The sequence below is a fragment of the Lepus europaeus genome, chromosome 14, assembly GCF_033115175.1.
Source record: "Lepus europaeus isolate LE1 chromosome 14, mLepTim1.pri, whole genome shotgun sequence".
Lineage (NCBI taxonomy): Eukaryota > Metazoa > Chordata > Mammalia > Lagomorpha > Leporidae > Lepus > Lepus europaeus.
In genome coordinates, this window is record NC_084840.1 from 60,064,088 (window position 1) to 60,088,249 (window position 24,162).

Consider the following 24,162-nt stretch of genomic DNA (forward strand, 5'->3'; position numbering starts at 1 on the left):
CAACCAGCACATAGAAGATCTTGCTTTCTGTCTCTCCCTCTCTCTCTCTGTTAATCTGCCTTTCAAATAAATAAATAACCCTTTAAAAATAAAATAGTCCTCAGTGAGCACCACAGTGTAACTATATAAGAAAAAATTAAAAGGATACTGATTAGGAAGGAAGAAATAAAAGTATCTTTGTTCACATGATATGATCATCTATATAGAAAATCTCGAAGAATTGGCCATAAAAGCCTCTTAGAACTAATAAGTAATTTTAGCAGAATTTTGATATGATTAAGATTTTTTTTAAAAAAAATCATCATTTCCCTCTATATCTGCAATGAATAGGTGGAATTCAAAACTTAAAACACAATGCCATTTTCATTAGCAGCCCAGAATATGAAATACTTAGGTATAAATCTAATAAAATATGCACAAGATCTGTATGCAATAAACTATAAAACTTTGAAAAAAAATCAAATAAGTAAATAAATGAAGAAATATTACATGTTCCTGGAGAGAAAAACTCAATATGTCAAGATTTCAGTTCCCCAAATTAATCTATAGATTCAAGGCAATCTCAATCAAAATCCCAGCAAGTTACTTTTTATACATTAACAAACTGATTCCAAAGATTCCATGGAGAGGCTAAAGAGTTAGAATAGTCAATTAAAAGAGAAGAAAATTGGAGGGTTGATACCGTCCAACTTCAATACATAGTATAAAGCTACTGTGATTAAGACAGTGAGGTACTGGCAAAGAATACACAAACAGATTGATGGAACAAAATAGAAGGCCTAGAAATAGACACACACAAATACAGTCAACTGATTTAAAAAAAAAAAAACAGCAAAGGCACTATAATTGAGCAAAGATTTCTTTTTTTGGAACCACTGGACATCCAAATGCACAAAAATGAATCTAGACACAGATCATACACCCTTCACAAAAATAACTCAGAATGGATAATAGACCTAAATATGAAATGCAAAACTACAAAATTCTTAGAAGGTAATATAGGAAAAATCTACATGACATAAGGTATGGTAAGACTTCTTAGATGAGGCCAGCGCCGTGGCTCAATAGACTAATCCTCCACCTTGCAGCGCCGGCACACCGGGTTCTAGTCCCGGTCGGGGCGCCGGATCCTGTCCCGGTTGCCCCTCTTCCAGGCCAGCTCTCTACTGTGGCCAGGGAGTGCAGTGGAGGATGGCCCAAGTGCTTGGGCCCTGCACCCCATGGGAGACCAGGATAAACACCTGGCTCCTGCCTTCGGAACAGCACGGTGCGCCGGCAGCAGCACACTGGCAGCAGCGGCCATTGGAGGGTGAACCAACGGCAAAGGAAGACCTTTCTCTCTGTCTCTCTCACTGTCTCTCTCTGTCTCTCTCACTGTCCACTCTGCCTGTCAAAAAAAAAAAAAAAGACTTCTTAGATGAAACACCAAAGATATAATACATTAGAGAAAGAATTGATAAACCATATTTCACTAGAATTTATAATCTCTACTCTGCAAAAGATACAGTCAACAGAATGAGAAGACAAACCATAGACTTGAAGAAAATACCTGCAAAAGACATATTCAATAATGGCTATCACCAAAATACTACTTTTTTTTTAAAAGATTTATTTATTTATTTGAAAGAGTTACACAGAGAGGATATTACTACTTTGTATTCCAAAACACACACAGAACCTTTAAAACTCAACAGTAAAAGCAAAAATTACCTGAGTTAAAAATGGGTAAAAGATATGAACAAACATCCCATTAAAAAAGATAAACAGATGGCAAATATGCATAAGAGAAGTTGTTCTACATCATACTTCATCATGGAAACAGAAATTAAAACAATGAAATGCTACTACACACCTATCAGAATGGCCAAAATATATAACGCTGTCAACAACAAATTCTGGTGAGGGCATGGAACAAGAGGTACTCTCATTCATTGTAGCTGGGAATGCAAAGTGGTACAGCTTCTTTGCAAGACAATTTGTTGGTTTTTTACAAAATTAAACACACTCTTACCCTATGATCCATCAATTATACTCTTTGGTATTTACCCAAAGGAGCTGAATACCTATGCCCACATAAAAAACTGTCCAAGATGTTGATAGCAGATTTCTTCATCACTGTCAGAACTTGGGGCAACCAAGATGTCCTTCATAAGATGAATTGGAAAATAAATCATGGAATCTTATTCTATGCTAAAAAAGAAATGAGCTATCAAGCCATAAAAAGACACAGAGCAATCTCAAATGTACATTACTAAGTGAAAGAAGCCAATCTGAAAAGGCAGTATATTGTATGAGTCCGACTATATGACATTTTGGAAGAGGTAAAACTATGGAAACAGTAAAAAGATCAGTGGTTCCAGGGATTAGTGGGCAGAAATGGATAAGCAGAGCACAGAGGATTTTTAGGGCAGTGAAAATACTCTGTATAGTACTGAAATAGTGTATACAGTGCATTACACATTTGTCCAAACCTACAGAATGCACAACACCAAGAATGAATCCTGATGTATATATAATGGACCTCCCATGACAGTGATGCTCAATGTGGATTCATTGTTAACAAATGTACCACTGTGATGGGGGATGTCGAGGGTGGGGAAGGATGTGTTTGGGGGTGGGAGGTAAATGGGAAATTTCTATAGTTTCTGCTCAATTTTGCTGTGAACCTAAAATTGTTTAAAAAAAATAAAGTGTAGGGACGAGCATTGTGGCATAGCAGGTTAAGTCGCTGCCCACAAAGCTGGCATCCCATATGGGCACTGATTTGAGTCCTGGCTGCTTCACCTCCCTGCTAATGCTCCTGGGAAAGCAGCGGAGGACAGCCCAAGTGCTTGGGCCCCTGCACCTATGCAGGAGACCCCTATGAAGCTCCTGGCCCAGTCCTGGCCATTGTAGCCATTTGGGGAGTGAACCAGAGGATGGAAGATCTCCCTCTGTCTCTCCTCTCCAACTTTGCCTTTCAAATAAATAAATCTTTTTTTTTTTAAAGAAGTGTATTAAATTCTAAGAGAGAGAGAACTGATTATGAGTTATCTGCAGGGAATCAAAAAATGTTGGCATGAAGATAATATACCAACTAGATAATCCTCAGAATGGAGGAAGACATGGAGTCTTGGGTTTCTGTTGATCTCTATAGATGATGCGTTTGCTCCTCCTCTGTCCAGATAAGCTGCTTTCCTATTTTTGATGGCCCTGTCATGGGTCTCATCACCAGCTGGGATTGTTGGTCCTTCCCTCCCCTTCTCTTCCAGGACCTGTTAGACACCAGATCCTTTTCCTCTCTCCCTCAAAATGTGTTGCTATTGTGTGGTTCTTGTTTTGTTTTCCAGTGTTCTTATGGATTGAATAGTGTCCCTAAGATATACACTGATTCCTAACTCCCAGGACCTCAGAATATGACTCTTTGGAAACAGGGTCTTTGCAGAGGTAATCAAGCTACTAAAGGGGTTGCTAGGGTGGGCACTAATCCAATATGACTGGTGTCTTCATGAAAAGGGGAAATCTAGACACAGAGACAGACTTTGTAAACAAACTCAGGGAAAAGACAGCCATCTACAAGCCAAAAAGAAAGGTATGGAACACATACTTCCTTCATAGTCCTCAGAAGGAGCCAACCCCCAGGTGAACATTTAGCCTAGTGATTAAGAGACCAGTTACCAGCCTATAGCCCACATCAGAGTAGCTGGTTCAACCCCTAGCTCCATCTCCTGAGTTCAGCTTTTTACTAATGGAGACCCTGAGAGGATGCAGTGGTGATGACTAAGTAACTGGGTCCCTGTCACCAACACGGGAGACGTGGACCAAGTTTCCAGCTGCTGGCTCCCACCTGACCCAGCTCCAGATATTACAAGCATTTGGGGAGTGAGCCAGTAGATGGGAGTGCTAGTGTACATTCTCTCTCTCTCTCCCCAGTCCCATCCACCCTCCCCCTTAAATAGACAGACAAGTGGCTTTTAAAAGAAGCCAACTAAGCTGACACTTTTAGACTTGTAGCCTTCAGAACTGTAAGACAGTATTCCTGTTGCTTAAGCACCTAATTTGGGGTAATTTGTCATGGCAGCCCTAGAGTACTAATGCCACTATAACCTCCAATACCTTCTTCCTATCCCTGTCTCACATTCAAAGCCCCGGGGTCTTGGCACTAATTTACCTTCAGCTCTACTACTAAAAATCTCCTTCTTCATAGCTTCAGCTCTGACCACTGTCACTGTCACACACTCCCTTCCTCAGAGCAGAGGCCAGCAAACACACATCCCAGAGGCATTATGCTGCCATTGGCCATGACAGCAGCATGACCAGGAACAAATATGAGAGCTACATTCAGGAGCAAAATGGCTAACAAGTTTATGAAATATTAAATAACAAATATAGCATTTAAAATATAAATTAATTACAAAGTTTTTTTATAATTATGCATAGGAAGGATCTAAGAAAATACATCAAAGTGAAAAAATAATTATTTTAAGGTGGTGGAATTGTGGATGAGTTTTTCTATTTGTCTAGATTCTAAATTTTATATAGAATGGTTTTTAATAAATGTCTTATTTCAGAATAGTTTTAGATTTATGAGTTTAAAGAGTTCTTGCATACCCTGCACTTAGTTTCTCTTATTATTAACATCTTATATTAGGATGATGCTTTTGTCACAATTAAATGAGCCATTAATTAATGTGATTGTTAAAAGAAACAAACAAATTTCCAAAGTACAGTTTATGGATTATAATGGCTTCACCCCCCATAATTTCCCTCCCACTCACACCCCTCCCATCTCCCGCTCCTTCTCTCATTCCATTCACATCAAGATTCATTTGCAATTATCTTTATATACAGAAGATCGATTTAGTATATATTAAGTAAAGATTGCATCAATTTCCACCCACACAGAAACACAAAGTGTAAAATACTGTTTCAGTACTAGTTATAGCATTACTTCACATTGGACAACACATTAAGGACAGATCTCACATGAGAAGTAAGTACACAGTGACTCCTGTTGTTGACTAAACAATTTGACACTCTTGTTTATGGCGTCAGTAATCTCCCTAGGCTCTAGTCATGAGTTGCCAAGGCTATGGAAGCCTTTTGAGTTCGCCGACTTCAATCTTATTCCGACAGGGTCACAGTCAAAGTGGAAGTTCTCTCCTCCCTTCAGAGAAAGGTACCTCCTTCTTTGATGGCCCTGTTCTTTCCACTGGGATCTCACTCACAGAGAAATTGGAACTTTATATTTACTAAATATAACATACTAAATAAATATAAATATATTTAATACTAAATAAATATAAATATATTTAATATATTTATATATTCAATATAAATATATTATATATTATATAAATATATTATAAATATGCATATATTTATATATTTAATATATAAATATGCATATATTTATATATCTTGATATATAAATATATTTAATACTGAATAAATATAAATATATTTAAATTTTGAAATTTATATTTACTAAATAAAAACAAAACAAAAAATAAAAAAAGAAACAAACAAAAACAACCTTAGTTTTATAAAACCAAATAAACAACATAGTGGGAAATCTCAGTAATTTCTAACTCTAATTAGCATCCTAATATTTACTATTTCCCTTATTTTTATTATTACTTCAGACTCTTCTTGGCATAGACTCTTGGCTATGAAATAGAACAAATTTTGTTTTTCCATCACTTGCCATATGCTTATGTATGTAATTAAAGTAGTTAATGCTGTACTGTTTGATAACAGTCACAGGAAATGCCTTTTTTTTTTTAAACATAAGCAAGCATCATGGGAACTATTTAAACACAAGAACCATGCCCACATACCAGAATCTAATTTTGTGTACACTGCCTCTCCAATGAGTCTGTAAGCTCTGCCTGGGGCCTCATCTTCCTATCCCCTCTCAACTTTTTTATTTCTAATATCCAGTCTAGATTTGGTCTCATAGCATATGCTCATTAAATACCACCTACAACAAACTGTAGGACTAGGCTAGCTCTAGAAGACGGAGTATTGATTTTAAATGACTAAAAGTAAAGGATTCTTTATAAAATTTTGCCTGAGTCACATTTTCATTTCCGATGCTAGGATACATTTTTCCTCTGCATCAAAGAACGGCAGCTGAAATTAAGCTGTGTAAGTGGAATTTAGTTTTGAAATTACAAAAATCGGCCGGCGCCGCGGCTTACTAAACTAATCCTCTGCCTGTGGTGCCAGCACCCCGGGTTCTAGTTCCGGTTAGGGTGCTGGATTCTGTCCCGGTTGCTCCTCTTCCAGTCCAGCTCTCAGCTGTGGCCTGGGAAGGCAGTGGAAGATGGCCCAAGTGCTTGGGCCTTGCACCTGCATGGGAGACCAGGAGGAAGCACCTGGCTCCTGGCTTCGGATCGGCACAGCACGTCGGCCATAGCGGCCATTTGGGGGGTGAACCAACGGAAAGAAGACCTTTCTCTCTGTCTCTCTCTCTCTCTAACTCAGCCTGTCAAAAAAAAAAAAAAGAAATTACAAAATCACTAAAAAGACAAATAATATTCCAGAGAATATTTTTACAGTTCGCTTTTAATGTTTAAACTGTAAAAAATGGATAAAGTGTCCCACGCCCTTTTTCTCTCTCTTTTAAACGGATCTTCCTTACTGAGTTTTCTTTGTTCTAAATGCCAAGTTAGTCTCAAAGAATCATTCTGGGTATCTAGCAGTTAGAACAAATCCTATAGATTATTCAAAGAAATAGCCAACTGAAATTGCTAGCTTACAGTCCTCTGTTTTCTAGAAATAGAAGACATTTTGTTTTAAAATAGAGCTTTAAAAATCTCAGGTAACGCTGCTGAGGGGATGGCCATGTAGGGTCAGTAACACTGCAGGCAGAAGATGCCACCTGCCTTTACCTGGCCAGCTCTCCTCCTAGGGAAGCTAAGTAATGGGAGTCAGCAGGGTGCCTTCCCCAAGGAGGTTCACACCCCATGTGAAGAGATGGATAGGTCTGGGCCTCATAACTAGCAAGGCCTTAAAGCCACCTGATTATTATTAGGCCCCTTCTGTCAGGTTCTATTTGCCTCTCAATTGGAAAACTTATTCATGTTTAGGCAGCAGCTTTCTTAGGTTCTCCAATAATGACTCTGCCCTTTGTTCTATACCTTATCTAGCCCACTTGGGGCCTCATTCCTTTGTAATCATAGCATCTACTATAACATCAATGGCTCTACTCCCAACCTCTGTGTACTGATGGTCTTCTCTCCCACTTAATTTAGTATGTGATTGTTCAGAATTTCTCTAGACAAACCCCTCTACCTGCAAAAGATACTAGTGGCTTTTCTCCTGGTCTTGGTTGGGATCAGCTTTAAATCATGTCCATCAAACAGACTTCACAAGGGTCCAGAGACTCCGTCCCCACCCCTCCTCCCCCAATTTCCTCTCCTCTATGAAATCCTCTCATTACTTGGTTAATACCACTTAGGATCATTGGCTGCTATTCTCACCCTGTCTTCTGTACTACCGCGTCTGTTTAAATATTTACCGGAGTTGATAATGGAATGAATCAAGGCCTTCACCAACCAGATGGTCAACCAAATGCTGCTACAGGAATATACTTGGGTCCCCACCCAGGAGACAGTGGCTTGAGACATCACCCCATGCCAGCAGAGAGTATCTGGTCACCCCATGTCAGCAGGAAGTAGCTCTAAAGACAGATCATCGTCCCTCTACACCTCCTGGACTTTTGGGGCTAATGTAATCCCATACAACTCTTGCTTTATAAAAAAACAAAAGGGGGAATGTTAGTAAAATGGCACAGTCTTATCTAAGTCATGATCTATGCCCTGGACACTGTTTTAGGCTCTAGCCCCCACTGCCATGACTGGAAGCCAGGTGACCTCAGGGCCCTACTACCAGTGTCAACTCCACCCTCACCCTAGTGGAATTCAATGCTCCTACTTCCCTGCCCACCCCCTGGCAAAGCTTTAAGAGGACCTGTTCCTGAACATGTGGCTCTTTTGATCTCTCTCCCTCTCTGTCTCTTGATCTCTCTCTCTCTCTCTCTCTCTCTCTTGATCTCTCTCTTATGCTCTCCTTCTCCCTCTTTGCCCTTTCCCTCGGGTCTGTCTGGTTTCTCCACCAATAAACCTTATCCCTTAAAAAAAAATCTCAGGTAAGCTTTTCCCCCTTTTGTAGTTGATAAATCTACTTCCATCTTTTAGGACAGTCTTTACTTGTAATAGCCAGCACTGTATCGCCAAAATTGGGAAAAATGCTGAACAGTGCCCTAACATATATTCTAAGACTAATTTAAGTGGCTCTGGACAATCCATAACAACAAATCAAACAAAAATTTAACATTCTTTTATCTTCATGACAGTCCGTTTCATGTCACAAAAAAAAAATGTGAGGAGAGGAAACTTTGTTAAAGAAATTAAGGATGACAAGAAAGGAAAAGCACATGTTTTCAGTTTATTAAAATAGTTTCAATTTAGTCACTGCAGAAGTCAACCATCAGACTGCAATTTCAAGGATAATGGTGAGTATCATCAGGGCCACAGAGAGAGAATCCGATATTCAAGTCAATGACTGAATATGTGCCCCACTCCTGCCCAAATGTAGTCACCACTGACATTTTCAAGAGAGGTGTGCTTTATGATTAACTTGCTATTTCATCAATATTGTGTAATTCTACTTTATTACAGAGGTGACTTGACTCTCCAAAAATACCACTATTACAGATTTAGTACAGACTGATGTTTTTAAAGCAAGACTAAACAAAACTTGTTAAAAACTAACTCAGTGTGGTACAAGAAACAGGTACAAACCATACTAACTTCTCTGTCCTTAATGTGCTGTACATTTTGATTTAATGCTATAACTAGTACTCAAACAGTATGTTTCACTTTGTGTTTCTATGTAGGTGCAAACTATTGAAATCTTTATACTAAATTGATCTGTATATAAAGAGAATTGAAAATGAATCTTGATGTGAATGGAAAGGGAGAGGGAGCGGGAGAGGGGAGGGTTGCAGGTGGGAGGGAAGTTGTGGGAGGGGGAAGCCATTGTAATCCATAAGCTGTACACTGGAAATTTATATTCATTAAATAAAAGTTAAAAAAAAAAGAATTCTTTTTAAAGTATGCAGAGCCGGCATCCCATATGGGTGCCAGTTTGAGTCCCAGCTGCTCCACTTCCAATCCAGCTCTCTGCTATGGCCTGGGAAAGTAATAGAAGATGGCCTAAGTCCTTGCGCCCCTGCAGCCACGTGGGAGACCTAGAAGATGCTCCTGGCTTCAGATCGGCCCAGCTCCGGCTGTTGTGGCCAATTGGGGGGTGAATCAATGGATGGAAGACCTCTCCCTCTCTCTCTCTCTCTCTCTCTGCCTCTCCTTTTCTGTGTAACTCTGACTTTCCAATAAATCAATAAATCTTTCAAAAAAAAAAAAAAGACTTGCTTTTTGAGACATTTAATGCTCACAAAACAGTTGAGCAGATGTAATATAGTGTGCAGTTTTGCTGATGGGCTTTGAGTGAGTGAACAGAGGAAGACTGGATGACATGACACAAGAAGTCAGTGAAGCACACAGTGATCCAAAGAAGGATGGACATCAAAAGATGAACAATGCGATTACAGATTCTGGGAGTACTTTTTTGCACAAGCTGATCTTTAAAATAATAAAGCTTTTATAAGCAGCACACAATAATTGCATTTACTTTTTGGAAGAACACAATAAAAACATGCTAAAGTTCAATTTCTGATATCTGAAAAAAAGCAAGATTTTACAAAACACTACAGAAGCATGTAAGACTGTCAAGTTTTGCTGTGTCAAACAGAAAGTCTCCCCTCCCATGTTTCAGCATCAAAAAACGAAATCCCACTAATACCACATCAACCACACGTGAAAAAATGCAACTCTCCTTTCTAACTCACTAGCATTGATTTTTCATTCTGAGACTACAGAGAAACATTTCTTTCAAACAATGAACTAAAGCTACTACACTTATTAGAAGGATACTGGGATACTTACAAATCATTTTCAAATTTATTTTGTGATCTAGAAATCCTATATTCTTTATTCTTTAACCTGTATAAGATTATTCATAAAAAAATTTTGGTGGATTATCATGGACCTAAAGGCTAACAAATAGTTGAAATTATCCTTACCTGATGTTGCTCATCAGAATTTGGTGGGCAGTTCAAAGTAACTGTATCACATTCCTCAACTAGAAAATGAAAAAAAAAAAAAAAGATGAAAAGTTTGATCAAGAACGCACACTCTGGTGTCAGACCTAAAATTAAGGCTCACTACCAAGTGCTGCCTGGACATCTGGTAAAATCCAGAGGGCCCTGAATTGCTGAACTACTCTTCTGGGAAGATAAGGTCCCCTGGCTCAGCAATGCTCCTTGTTAAGGGATTGGCACAAGTCTTGCTTATTTTTGAGTGTCAGGTTTCAATTTCTGTAGAATTATTCAAACAAACCAATCATATCCAGTGCCTGTTTGGAGAATCAAGGGGCACCCCGCCTACAGCCCCCAGCTATTCACTGTGTTCCCAAATGTAACCACCTATGGCCTTGCATCACATGCTCTGTTCTACACTAGGATGTGAATGTATGTGATGCACAAGCTGCTATCAATGTCATTTGTCCAGTCTTACCATAATCTTAGGGTGGGTTTCCTCCCTCAACAAAAGGCAAAGAGAAGGAAACCAAAACCAATTGTCAGGGGAGGCATTTAGACTAGTGGTTAATATGCAGGTTAGGATGCCTGTGTACCACATTGGAGTGCCGGAATTGAATCTTCACCTCTGGCTCCTGATTCAGCTTCCTGATAATGCAGACACTGAGAGGTAGCTCAAATAGTTGGGTTCCTGACACTCGTGGGAGACCTTGGATTGAGTTCCCAGCACATGGTTTCAATCTTCTGGCCACCGCAGGTATTTAGGGAATGAACCAGAATATGGAAGCTCTCTTTCTCTCTACTTATCTGTCTCTGCCTCTCAAATAAATAAATATTCATTTAGAAATAGCATAATAGGAACAGATGTTTGGCATAGGGATTAAGACATCACTTGGGAAACTCACATTTAGTACTGGAGTGCCTGGGTTTGAGCCCCAGTTCTGCTTCTGATTCCAGCTTCCTGTTAATGCATACCCTGGGAGACAGCAAAGGATGGCTACAGTACTTTGCTCCCTGCCACCCATGTGGGAGACCCAGATTGAGCTCCTGACTCCTGGATTCAGCCTGGCCCTGTCCCAGCTGTTGCTGGCATTTTGAGAAATGAACCAGGAGATGGAGGATCTCTCTCTCTCTCTCTCTCTCTCTCTCTCTCTCTCTCTCTCTGCCTTTCAAATAAATAACATAAATGATTTTTAAAAGATTTATTTATTTACCCAAAAGTCAGAGTTACACAGTTCTAAGGAGAGGCAGAGAGAGGGAGAAGGAGAGAGGGGGAGAGAAGGAGAGAAAGAGAGAGAGAAAGAGAGTCTTCCATCCACTGGTTCACTCCTCAATTGGCTACAACAGGCAGAGCTGAGCCGATCTGAAGCCAGGAGCCAAGAGCTTCTTCCGAGTCTCCCACGTGGGTACAGAGGCCCAAGGACTTAGCCCATCTTCCGCTGCTTTCCCAAGCAATAGCAGAGAGCTGGATCGGAGGTGAAGCAGCCGGGTCTCGAACCGGCACCCATATGGGATGCCAGCACTGCAGGAGGCAGCTTTACCCATTATGCCACAGCACTGGCCCCATAAATGATATTTTTTTAACTGGCATAATGAAGAGGATTGCCTAACTACAATCAAGGACATTAGTCAGATTAAATTCACTCTTTTTGGCTAACCAACCAGCCCAGACGCTCCTGGTAAAATAAAATGGATAGAGCATTCAGTGTTCCATCTCTCACCAAGCACATAACTCCCAGCCAGAGCACCTGGGCTTTGCATGGCATGGCTAACAACTAGTCCACTAAAGGGCTAATCTTGCCATCACAATCTGACTTGATGGGGACCTGACCTCAAGGAGACAGACTGGAACTGCTTGGAGTAACAGGTGGCTACTGGGCTCCCCAACCTTCCTGGTAACCACCAAAAAGGACTCCATTGGGAATAATCTGAGAAAGAAACTTTGTATGGATAGAAATCCAAAACGAGGACAGGCACTTGGAATAGCGCCTGTGATACTGTCTGGGACATCCAATATTAGAGCCCCCGGGTTTGAGTCCTGGCTCTGCTTCCAATTCCAGCTTCCTACAGATGGACATCCTGGGAGGCAGCAGATGATGGTTCAAATACTTAAGTCTCTGTAAACATATGGGAGACCCAGATTGAGTTTTAGGCTCCAGGCTTCTGCCTGACCTAGCCCAGGCCACTGCAGATATTTGGAAGTGAATCAGCAGATGGAAGATCTCTCTGTGCCCCTCAAGCCCCCAACACTTTCCTCCTATGTCTAATTTCAAATTAAATTCTTTAAAAAATATAGATATTTGGCCGGCGCCATGGCTTAACAGGCTAATCCTCCGCCTTGCGGCTCTGGCACATCAGGTTCTAGTCCCGGTTGGGGTGCCAGATTCTACCCCGGTTGCCCCCCTTCCAGGCCAGCTCTCTGCTGTGGCCCAGGAAGGCAGTGGAGGATGGCCCAAGTCCTTGGGCCCTGCAGCTGCATGGGAGACCAGGAGAAGCACCTGGCTCCTGGCTTCGGATCAGCGCGATGAGCCGGCCGCAGCGGCCATTGGAGGGTGAACCAAGGGCAAAACGAAGACCTTTCTCTCTGTCTCTCTCTCTCACTATCCACTCTGTCAAAAAAAAAAAAAATATATATATATATATATATATATAGAAATTCAAAATGTTCTGTGGGAATTTGTACAGACAGGGATTCTACAGATTGAGTTCCCAGCTTCTAGCTAAATACTAGCTGTTAAAGGTACTTAGGGATTCAACCAGTGGATGGCAGACCTCTGCCTGTCAATCTCTCTCTCCCTCTCTGCCCCTCACCTAAATAAAAATGAACTTCTAAAAACCTTGATTGATTCAGCTATATGAAATTTTCTCCTACTATGAAGACTAACACAAAAAATAAAAATGCGATCCGAGCAAGATGGCGGAATAGGCAGGAAGCACACTTAGTCTGGGGGGAGAGAAAGTTTAATATAAGTGGAGATACTGCAGGGTCAAGGAAGAGTAGGGGAAGAAACAGCAGAGGAAACTCTTCCGGAACTAGTGATTCACAGTGGACCTGCGTGGAGAGCGTGGGAGCCCAAGTTCGGGACACCAGCGGCAGACTCAACGCACCAGCGCTGGAACGCGAGGTGAGCCGAACCTCCATAGCCCGAAATACCAGCAGGCAAGCAGAAAGAGGAGGCTAGAGGGAACGAGGCTTGAAACTCCGTGGGGAAAAGTTCACCAGGCTAACTAGAAGAGAGAGAAAAAAATAAAAAAAGTGACTGATACGGACACAAGTTTCTCTCTCTCCGCTCACCTCTCAAAGGCGAGCAAGACAGAGCAGGCGCCATTTTGGACATACGTCATAAGCAGGGCGACCTCAGGTCTGCACCAGCCCTGAGCCTAGCAGAAAAACCTGACTCTGTGGGGAGGGGTGAAATAACAGGAGATTAGCATCTAACTTGGCAACCCAGTGGGAGACTGCAGGAGAATTGGAGCCCACACTGAGGGCAGCAGAGATTCCCTGTGTGGTCCTTGGGAAAGAGCTTCCGATCTCTGGCTCCTGTGGGTATATCATTTGCCTGCTAACTACCTCCAATTACGTTCAGCTGTGCGGAATTACTTCCCTTTTAAATCAAAAAAAGAAAGAGAGATTTACCACACCTAACCTGGGAGTGTCATCCTTGACACACCCTCAACCCTGAGGAACCAAACACAGCTCTCAGTCCACACTCATCTCAAGCCTCTAAGGCTCCACTGAAAGCAGACAGTCCACTTAATATAGAGCCATAGTGTAACAAGAAAAAACACCACAGTGAAGAAACCAAATATCTCCAACATGCCAAACAACAAACGCAAAAACCAAGCTAACAAGAACAAGAAAGACACTATGACACCCCCAAATGAAAAAGACACCCCAATTCAAGACTATGAAGATGATGAGATCAAAGAAATGCAAGAAGCAGATCTCAAAAAATTGATAAGAACATTAAGAAGTTCTCAAAAACAAATTCTTGAACTACAGAAATCCTTCATGGACAAGATAGAAAATCTCTCTCGTGAAAGTGAAATATTAAGGAGGAATCAAAATGAAATGAAACAACTAGTGGAACAAGAAACTCTGATAGTGACTAGAAATCATAATGAAATGAAGAGTTCAATAGATCAAATGACAAACACATTAGAGAGCCTTAAAAACAGAATGGGCGAAGCAGAAGAGAGAATATCAGACTTAGAAGACAGAGAACAGGAAAGGAAACAGGCAAACCAAAGAAAAGAAGAAGAAATTAGAAATCTAAAAAATATTGTCGGGAATCTACAGGATACTATTAAAAAACCCAACATTCGGGTTCTAGGAGTTCCTGAAGGCATGGAGAGGGAGAAAGGATTAGAAGGCATTTTCAGTGAGATACTAGCAGAAAATTTCCCAGGTTTGGAGAAGGACAGAGGCATCTTAGTACAGGAAGCTTATAGAACCCCTAATAAACATGACCAAAAGAGATCCTCACCACGACATGTTGTAATCAAACTCACCACAGTGAAACAGAAAGAAAAGATCCTAAAAGGTGCAAGAGAGAAACGTCAGATCACTCTTAGAGGATCTCCAATTAGACTCACAGCAGACTTCTCATCAGAAACCCTACAAGCTAGAAGGGAATGGCGAGACATAGCCCAGGTACTAAGAGAGAAAAACTGCCAGCCCAGAATACTATATCCTGCAAAGCTCTCATTTGTGAATGAAGGTGAAATTAAGACTTTTCATAGCAAACAGAAACTGAAAGAATTTGTTGCCACTCATCCTGCCCTGCAAAAGATGCTTAAAGATGTCTTACACACAGAAACACAGAAACATGGTCACCAGTATGAAAGAAGGTAAAGGAAGGAAACCTCACAGCAAAAGATCACAGGAAGCTCAATTTCTCTTTGACATAGAATTAAACTCTGATGCTCTGTTAAAGCAATGTGTTAAAGTAATCTATTATGTTCTCTTGATGTCTGTTAAATTCTAATTGTTCAAAAACAGCTGAATTTTTATTAAGAGCTATGGGTTATTTAAATATGTGCTTTTTTCAAAAATTTGAATAATCACCTTGTAACAATGATCAAATTTGGTCTATGTTATGTCATGATTTTAAGAAATCTTATTTCAACCAGATATTTTGGAGACATGATAGTTATCTTAATGAGAAAGCCCCAGAGGCTTAAAGGGTTAAATACTTGTAAAATCCTACAGGTGCTTTCAAAAATACTGTGAAGTAAGCAAGTGCCTCTTGTTGGTTGATGAGTTTATAATTTTAAATCGTCAGCAAGCGATCTAGGACTTGCTCCCTCATTTCTCTATTCTAAGCCCAACTTGTTCTTTCATTTCTCTATTCTCTTCAAGGTAGGAAACTAACTCTATTATGAAGGAATCTGTAGGATGCACAATTTAATCTTTAGACCTTATAAAAGAGATGGCTAACATTTTTCTGCAATAGCATAGCCAAAATAAGAACTCAAATAATAATCTCATAGCTAGATTCACTTTGCCATCAGCGAAGTATACAGTAAGTAGAAAAAACCTCCCTTTCAGACCAAAGGGAAAGAAAGTTTTAAAGTGAGAATATAATTTTCCTCATGGGCATTGTCTACCTTAGAAAAACTACTACAGAACATGCCTGTGACTATAGACTTGTAGTTCAGGCCACCGAAGATTAGAGATGGGACACGGGCACTCCCTTGACTTGCATCCTCTGGTCTGCTTTAACACAAACCAGGAGGAAAAGAAAGCTCGGCATCAGAAGCAATGGGTGGCAGGCCTATTAATGGCTGATCTGTACAGTGATCTGCCCTCAAGGAGACCCAAGAGGCCAGTCCACTGCAGTGGCTTTCAATGTGGTAAGCCTGGGCTTCAGCAGAAGTCAGCTTGTGAAGAGCCCTGGCAGCTCTGCCAAGAGTTGGATCACTGGAAATGGACCTGCCCTGGAGTCGAAGGATGCCCAGGTCAGAGCCACAGATCTTATTGGCTCTAAGCTGAAAAGCCCTTCACTCAGCCCAACTTCCAAAGTGACCACTGCAGCTGAGGGGATGGTCAAGTAGGGTCAGCAACATTGCAGGCAGAACTGTAAATTTCTTGTTAGAGATGCCCCCTGCCTTTACCTGGCCAGCTCTCCTCCCAGGCCAGCCAAGTAATGAAAGTCAACAGAGTGCCTTCCCCTAGGAGGTTCACACCTCCCTTAGGATATACCCCATGTGAAGAGATAGATAGGTCTGGGCCTCTGAATTTACAAGGCCTGAAGCCCACCAGATTATTATCAAGCCCCTTCTATCAGGTTCTATTTGCCTCTCAATCAGAAAACTTCATTGTAGCTTAGACAGCACCTTTCTTAGCTCCTCTAATAATGACTCTGTCCTTTGTTCTAGGCCCTGTCTAGTGCACTTGGGCCTCATTCCTTTGTAATCATAACCTCTACTCTACCACCAATGGCTCTACTCCCAACATGTGTGTACTGATGGTCCTCTTCCCCACTTAATGCTGTATAATTGTTCAAACCTGGTAAATGCCACTCTTAGGATCATTGGTTACTATCCTCACTCTGTCTTTTATGACCTTGTCTAAATATGATCAGAGTCGGCAAACTTGGAAGGCTTCCATAGCCTTGGCAACTCATGACGACAGCCTAGGATGGTTACTGGCGCCATAAACTAGAGTGTCAATTTGTTGGGTCAACAACAGGAGCCACTGTGCACTTGCTCCTCATGTGGGATCTCTGTCCTTAATGTGCTGTACATTGTGATTTAATGCTTTAACTAGTACTCAAACAGTATGTTTCACTTTGTGTTTCTATGTGGGTGCAAACTGTTGAAATCTTTATACTAAATTGATCTTCTGTATATAAAGAGAATTGAAAATGAATCTTGATGCAAATGGAAGGGGAGAGGGAGCGGGAGAGGGGAGGGTTGCGGGTGGGAGGGAAGTTATGGGGGGGGAAGCCATTGTAATCCATAAGCTGTACACTGGAAATTTATATTCATTAAATAAAAGTTAAAAAAAAAAATAAAAAATAAAAATGCTTTTTCTAAACATAATTTCCTATCAAAGTATGAAGAATCATAGTCCCTTCAGAATGCTCAAGTCAGCAGTTTCTATGAGGTATTAGGATTTATGTGATGTAAAATAACTTGAATCTCTAAGTCTGAGTATAAAGCCTGCAGATGTACGTGACATCTATCAGAAAACAAGCCTCAGGGGCAGGTGCCATGGCATAGTAAGCCATGGTGTATAATGAGTTAAGCTGCGGCTTATAGCTCCGGCATCCCATATGGGTACCAGTTCATGTCCTGGCTACTCCACTTCAGATCTAGCTCCCTGCCAATGTGCCTGGGAAAGCAGTAGAAGATGGCCCAAGTGCTTGAGCTCTGCACCCACGTGGGAGACCCAGAAGAAGCTCTGGGCTCCTGGCTTTGGCCTGGCCCAGTCCCAGCCACTGCAGCCATTTGGGGAGTGAACCAGTGGATTTCGGAAGACCTCTCTCCATCTCTGCCTAAGAGAGAGAGAGAGAGAGAGACAGGAAGGAAGGAAGGAAGGAAGGAAGGAAGGAAGGAAGGAAGGAAGGAAGGAAGGAAGGAAGGAAGGAAAAAAGAGGCTCAACAACAGAATGAGCCCCCTGGAATCTCTAAAACCACAGAGGAGTTGGCAGAGATGGAAGCTCTGCATTTGCATCCAAGAAGAAAGCAGGTGTAAAAAGAAAACAAATGTTGATCACTAAAATTACACTAGATTTCCGCAGCTGATTTATGGAAAAACTGCATTATTCAAAACCCACTAAAGTTTGGCCTGAGTTGCAGAACAGCTTTATATAGTACATGAGTAAAGTAGAAATATATTAGCAGTATAATGAAGATCTTGTGAAACATGCTTAAGAAAATAAATTTTGGGGCTGGCTTTCTGGAGTAGCAGGTAAAGCCGCTGCCTGCAATGCTGACATCCCATATGGGTGTCAGTTCAAGTCTCAGCTGCTCCCCTTCCAATCCAGCTCCCTGCTAATGATCTGAGAGAAGCAGCAGAAGATAGCCCAAGTGTTTGGGCCCCTATCATCCATGTGGGAGACCTGGAAGAAACTCCTGACTCCTGGCTTTGGCCTGGCCCAGTCCTAGCCATTGTAGCCATTTGAAGAGTGAATCAGCGAATGGAGGATCTCTCCCTGTATATCTTTCCCTCTCTCTCTGAAACTCTGCCTTTCAATATTAAATATAGAAATCTGTTAAAAATGTATTTGTTAAAAATGTATTTATTTTTCAAAATATTTATTTATTTTGCAAGGCAGTTACAGAGAAAGAGGGAGAGACAGAGATTTTCTATCCCCTGGTTTACCCCCAAATGGCCACAATGGCCAGGGCTGGGCCAAGCCAAAGCCAAAAGCCTGGAACTCCATCTTGGCCTCCACTGTGGGCAGCAGGGGTCCAAGGAAGTGTATTAGCAGGACACTGGATCAGAAGTCAACGAGCCAGGACTTGAACTGCAATTCTGATGTGGGATGTTGGTGTCAGGCAGCAGCTTAACCAGTCAGCTACAAGAAAATAAATTTTGAGGACTATTCACAGAAGGAAATCATTAAAGCCAATCACAAGTGATTCCTCTTTCTTTTTTTTTAACTTGACAGAGTTACAGACAGTGAGAGAGAGAGACAGACAGACAGAAAGGTCTTCCTTCCGTTGGTTCACCCTCTAGATGGCTGCTACGGCCGGCGCTGCGCCAATCCGAAGCCAGGAGCCAGGTACTTCCTCCTTGTCTCCCATGCAGGTGCAGGGGCCCAAGCACTCAGGCCATCCTCCACTGCCCTCCCGGGCCACAGCAGAGAGCTGGACTGGAAGAGGAGCAACTGGGGCTAGAACCTGGCGCCCTTATGAGATGCTGGCGCCACAGGCAGAGGATTGACCAAGTGAGCCACGGCGCCGACCCCAACAAGTGATTCCTCTTAAATAAAGTAGGTTCCCCTGAAACTCACATGAATGAGAGACTCCTGGTTTGTATTTAATGTAAGTAGATTGCATTTACTTTTGAGTCTATAAATTATTTCCTTATTAATCTATATGGATTTTCTTCCCCTAAAAACAACTTAATAAGTGGTAAAATGAGTATAAACATCTAATGATTTGATTGGCTCTATTATTGATGCTAAAGAAAAATATTAGCAGTCATTAAATTGTTATTTGCTGAATGCAAATGTTGGAGTAGTCTTTAAACACCTGGCCATGGATTATTTACATGCAAAATGATGTATTAATCTGCAGTTAAGAAATTATGTTCTTAGTAATACTGTCCACCATGAATAAGGACAAAGGAGGGGCCTAGGGTATGGTTTTCCTAGTCATGCTGTCTATAAACTCATTGCACATTTAGTTAAGGTTTCATAAAGAACAAATTCTAGGAGAAACCCATTGTACGGTTACTGTAGTATCGGGTTGCTAAGCAACAATCTTTTTTCTTTCAAAACAGGAAATCACATTTAAGGGTGATAAAAGGAAGCCGTTGAGAGACTGCTCTATGACTGCACTTGCCAGGGTCACTGCAGTGTGGTCTTTCCTAAGACCCTTGCAACTTGTGCCACTCTACTTGAAAGCTTTTGACACCCCCCTAACCCTGATTTTTTACAATCTTTGGCCAAGTCTCTGTCCACCTGTCTGGTTGCTCATGTGTGCCAGGCATTGTCCTAGGTTCATTTTGCTGAATTCTCACTAGCACCTGAAAGGCGGATGCTAACTTTGCCCTCCCCACTGCCCAGATGAGAGATGGAGAACCTGAGATCTACAATCACCTGCTGAGGCCACTTGGCTATTGGGCTACAGTTTAGTTTTCTCTTCTATATTCCTTGAAGCTTGTTTATTTTTAATGATTTACTTATTTATTTGAAAGGCAGAGATAGAGAGAGATGGAGACAGAAAGAGAGAGAGACAGAAAGAGAGAGCGAGAGAGAGATCTTCCAACTGCTAGTTCATTCCCCAAATGGCCACAACGGCTGGGGCTGGGCCAGGCCAAAGCCAGGAGCCAGGAGTTTCTTTCTGGTCCTCCCCCATGGGTGCAGGAGCCCAAGTACTTGGGCAAACCTCCACTGCTTTCCCAGGCGCATTAGCAGGGAGTTGGATCAGAAGTAGAGCATCCGGGATTCGAACTGGCACTGATATGGAATGCTGGCATGGCAGGCAGTGGCTTAATCTTCAACACCACAGCACCAGCCCCTCCTTGAAGCGTCTTAAGCAGGATCTCACATTGAGGTCATATGCCAACCACACAGATATGAGTTTAAATGCTCATTTCTGGGCTCTGTCCCAGATCCACCAAATCATAAATCTAGGGGCAGTGGGGCCCAGATCTGAATTTTAAACAAGATCTCCAAACCTTAAATGCCCATCTTGCTAAGCAGATTTGTGTCAAGTTTCTCTCATTTGCAACCCAGAGCCTGCCTACCTTTATTTTATGCCTGTTAAAAATACCATAGGAATAGAATATATACTTTGCTATGAAACGACAAAAAATTTACAGATCTAATATGAACATTCATTCCTGAGATAATCCCATGACAAGTCGTGAGCTAAACGATCAGTATGTTTCTCTTTCACAATTTTAAATATGAAAAATTACTTTGAGTAGTGCTTTGAAAAATTAAAATAATCACAAGTTCAAGTAGTTACATTAACTCTACATACCTTTAGGGAGTCCCGTATCTTGAATAGGATATTTGTCTGACTGTGGAAACCAACAAAAGAGGAGAGTTAATTTTAATGCCAAAGCCAATTACAAGATCAAAGTGAAAAGAAAGCTTTGCCTTAGGAAAGTTCATGAATTCAATTTAAAACGTTGGAAATATGTAACCTGGGGCATATCAACTGGCCTAGCCCACTGGTTGTTTCTATTCTCAATTGATAAGAGTGAATCAAGGTGGACAAGAAGCTAATGTTGAGCCTGAACAAAAATAAGCCTCCCTGACTTCCTTAGCTCTGACCACTAAACCACACTTCCTCTCTTGGCTGCAACGCTAATCTCCTATGGTTTAGAGCTGAGGATCACTTCTTTTCATGAATTTTGGGGGTAGACCCATTTCTTCTCACTATTTCTGGAAAGTCACTGGGGCCAATGAGTGTCTGTTCTGGGCAGTACCCAACTATTACAGAGTTCTGTCATGGGTTGTATAGGACAAGATTCAAAAGATAAGTGTCCTACTGACTCACAAAGACCTAAAAATCAGATGGTAATAATGTACAATTCCTTAATGTGTTAGTAGAGCATGGTACTATTACAGGAAATTCAAAATAACAAAAGCTTTTACAATCCTCTATTTGCTAATTTGTTCATATTTATATGTAGGTATCCAACGTTCTGAAAACATATTTCAGAGTAAACACTGCAGACACTCCCTGAAGGCTTCCATTTCAGGAGTGAGAATGTGCCCAATTGCCCTTTCTTGTTCCCCCAAGCTCTACTCAGCTCCCACTCTCTATTCCACCCTGCCCTCCAGCCTGAACAAAGTTACACCTTCCAAATTCTCCATAGGTCTCATCAATGTCTTTCTTTGACAGATAAGGAAAAGAAACAAAAGTGGAAACAAGGCATCTGTTTCAAATGCCTTTCCTTGGTGATTCTTTGGAGCTGGGCAGTAAAGGTTGAGAACTTCTCTATCCTGCAAAATAAATGCCTAAATAAGAATCGATCAATCCATCAATTATAGGGGCCATTGCTGTGGTGCTGTGAGCTAAGCTATCATCTGCAACGCTGGCATCCCATATCGGAGTGCCAGTTTGTGTCCCACCTGCTCCACTTCCAATCCAACTCCCTGCTAATGTGCCTGGGAAAGTAGCAGAGGATGGCCAAAATACTTGCATCCATGTGGGAAACCCAAATGGAGCTCCAGCCTGGACCAGCCCTGACAGTTGCAGTCATTTCAGGAGTGAACCAGCAAAGGGAGATCTCTCTTAGTCCTCCTCCCTCTCTCGTTTTGTCACTCTCCCCTTCAAATAAATAAGTCTTTTAAAAATATATACATCATATAAAACTTAAAAGACAAACAGTTTTACTCCAGATTAAATTCTCAAGACTTCCTAGAGCATGGAACACACACACACACACACACTGGTACAACAGCACCTACCATTGTTTTTAAAGTACTTGTCTATTTCCTCAAACAGATTGTGAGTTCCTCCAGAGAATGGAGTATGGTCTTTGCATCTCCATATTTTCAGTGGTGTTAAGCAAACATTTACTGAAAGTCTGAATAGTTGAACACACAGGCTGGAGCAAGCGCAGGTCTCCAAGAGAAACTGACGCTTGAATGAGGCCTAGAGGATGCACAGGACTTGGGTGAACCCAGAGGAAGGAGCAAGATCACTGAAGATGGTTGACACAGCAGGAGTACATGGAAGAGTGGTGGGGACAGAAGACCTATCAGCCTAAACAGAGATGTCTGTTGGAGGTGGACAGAGGAAGACAGGGTTGGATATGAAATGATGGAATCCTTGTCTAAATAAGATCGAAGTCAGCAAACTCAAAAGGCTTCCATAGCCTTGGCAACTCATGACAAGAGCCTAGGGTGATTACAGACGCCATAAACAAGAGTGTCAATTTGTTAAGTCAACAACAGGAGTCACTGTGCACTTACTCCTCATGTAGGATCTCTGTCCTTAATGTGTTGTTCTATGTGAATTAATGCTATAACCAGTACTCAAACAGTATTTTACACTTTATGTTCTGTGTGGGTGCAAACTGATGAAATCTTTACTTAATATATACTAAACTGATCTGTATATAAAAATAATTGAAAATGAATCTTGATGTGAATGGAATGGGAGAGGGAGCAAGAGATGGGAGGGTTGCAGGTGGGAGGGAAGTTATGGGGGGGGAAGCCATTGTAATCCATAAACTGTACTTTGGAAATTTATATTTACTAAATAAAAGTTAAAAAAATGATGGAATCAATTTCCAAGAAGAACCATGAAAGCTAACCCAAAGGGATTTAGGTGGGGAACCATTCTAGGTTCTCAGGGAGCTTGCTTCATCACTCATCTATTGCTACCTGCCTTGTGGCCAACTCTGCTTATGGCAGGATGGTCAAAACAGGCTTGTAGGAAGTCCAACAAGCAAGCAATTACAATGCAGTGTGATAACAAGAAGTGATTAGGCTACAAAGAAGGGAGCACCTGAAGGCCCAAGGCAAAGAAGGCTTCTCAGATCAGAGAACACAGGAACTGAGATGAGAGAGTGTGAAGGAGTTCATTAGATGAGGAAGTATGAAGGATTTTCCTTGCAGAAGGGAACAGCACTACCGGTACCCTAGGAAAGTGAGAGGGTGTGGAGCATTTAAAGAATGGCAAATAGCTACACACGATCCGCTCATGAGGTGAGTGGTGAGAGACGCTCATGGAAGACCATGTCTTCTGCCATGTCAAGGAATATATACTTAATCCTGAAACATGGGAATGTTGTGGGTTGAACTCTATCCTCCCAAAAAGATATGTGGCAGGCCCACCCCTCAGTATTTCAGAATGTGACTTTATTTGGAAACTTAGTTTTGACAGAGTAGTTAGTTAAGATAAGGTCATGCTGGAGTAGGGTGAGCCCATAAGCTCACCTTACTGGTGACCCAAGAGGAGGGATACAGATCCACAGGAAGAAAATGGTCACTTGTCAACAAACTGAGTGAATGGAGTGATGCATCTACAAGTCAAGACATGTCCAGGTGTTACCGGAGAATGCAAGGGTTCTTGTCTTTGCGCAAGAAAGAATTCAGGCATGAGACAGAGAGTTGTGGAAAGCAAAATAGCAAGGTTTATTAGGGTAGGGACATCCCATAAGAACGGATGGGCACCTCTCCAGACAGAACCTGAGAGAGAGTGCCCAGTTGCTCAGACTGGGGGAGAGCAGGGTTACATGGTTGAGTGGAGAGAATACACCAGGCAGGCGGCTCAGCAGAGAGGTGGAGGGCTGAGCGTGCAGTCTGGTTGAGGCGGGGGCGGGGGGGAGGGGGGAGTTAAAGGGATGGGCCTTGCCTTCCCGCCTCTTCTCCTCC

At 41.7% G+C, this 24,162-nt stretch overlaps 1 protein-coding gene across 1 annotated transcript in view; it reads right to left on the reverse strand.

Annotated features, from left to right (window-relative positions):
* EDARADD (EDAR associated via death domain) overlaps window positions 1-24,162 on the reverse strand; it is an 80,381-nt gene that overhangs the window by 46,656 nt on the left and 9,563 nt on the right. Inside the window, exons 4-5 of the mRNA XM_062210789.1 lie at window positions 20,810-20,849; window positions 10,130-10,188 (exon numbers count right to left, since the gene is read on the reverse strand). Of these exons, the coding sequence (XP_062066773.1) occupies window positions 10,130-10,188; window positions 20,810-20,849 (99 nt within the window). The remainder of the gene's footprint in view (window positions 1-10,129; window positions 10,189-20,809; window positions 20,850-24,162) is intronic.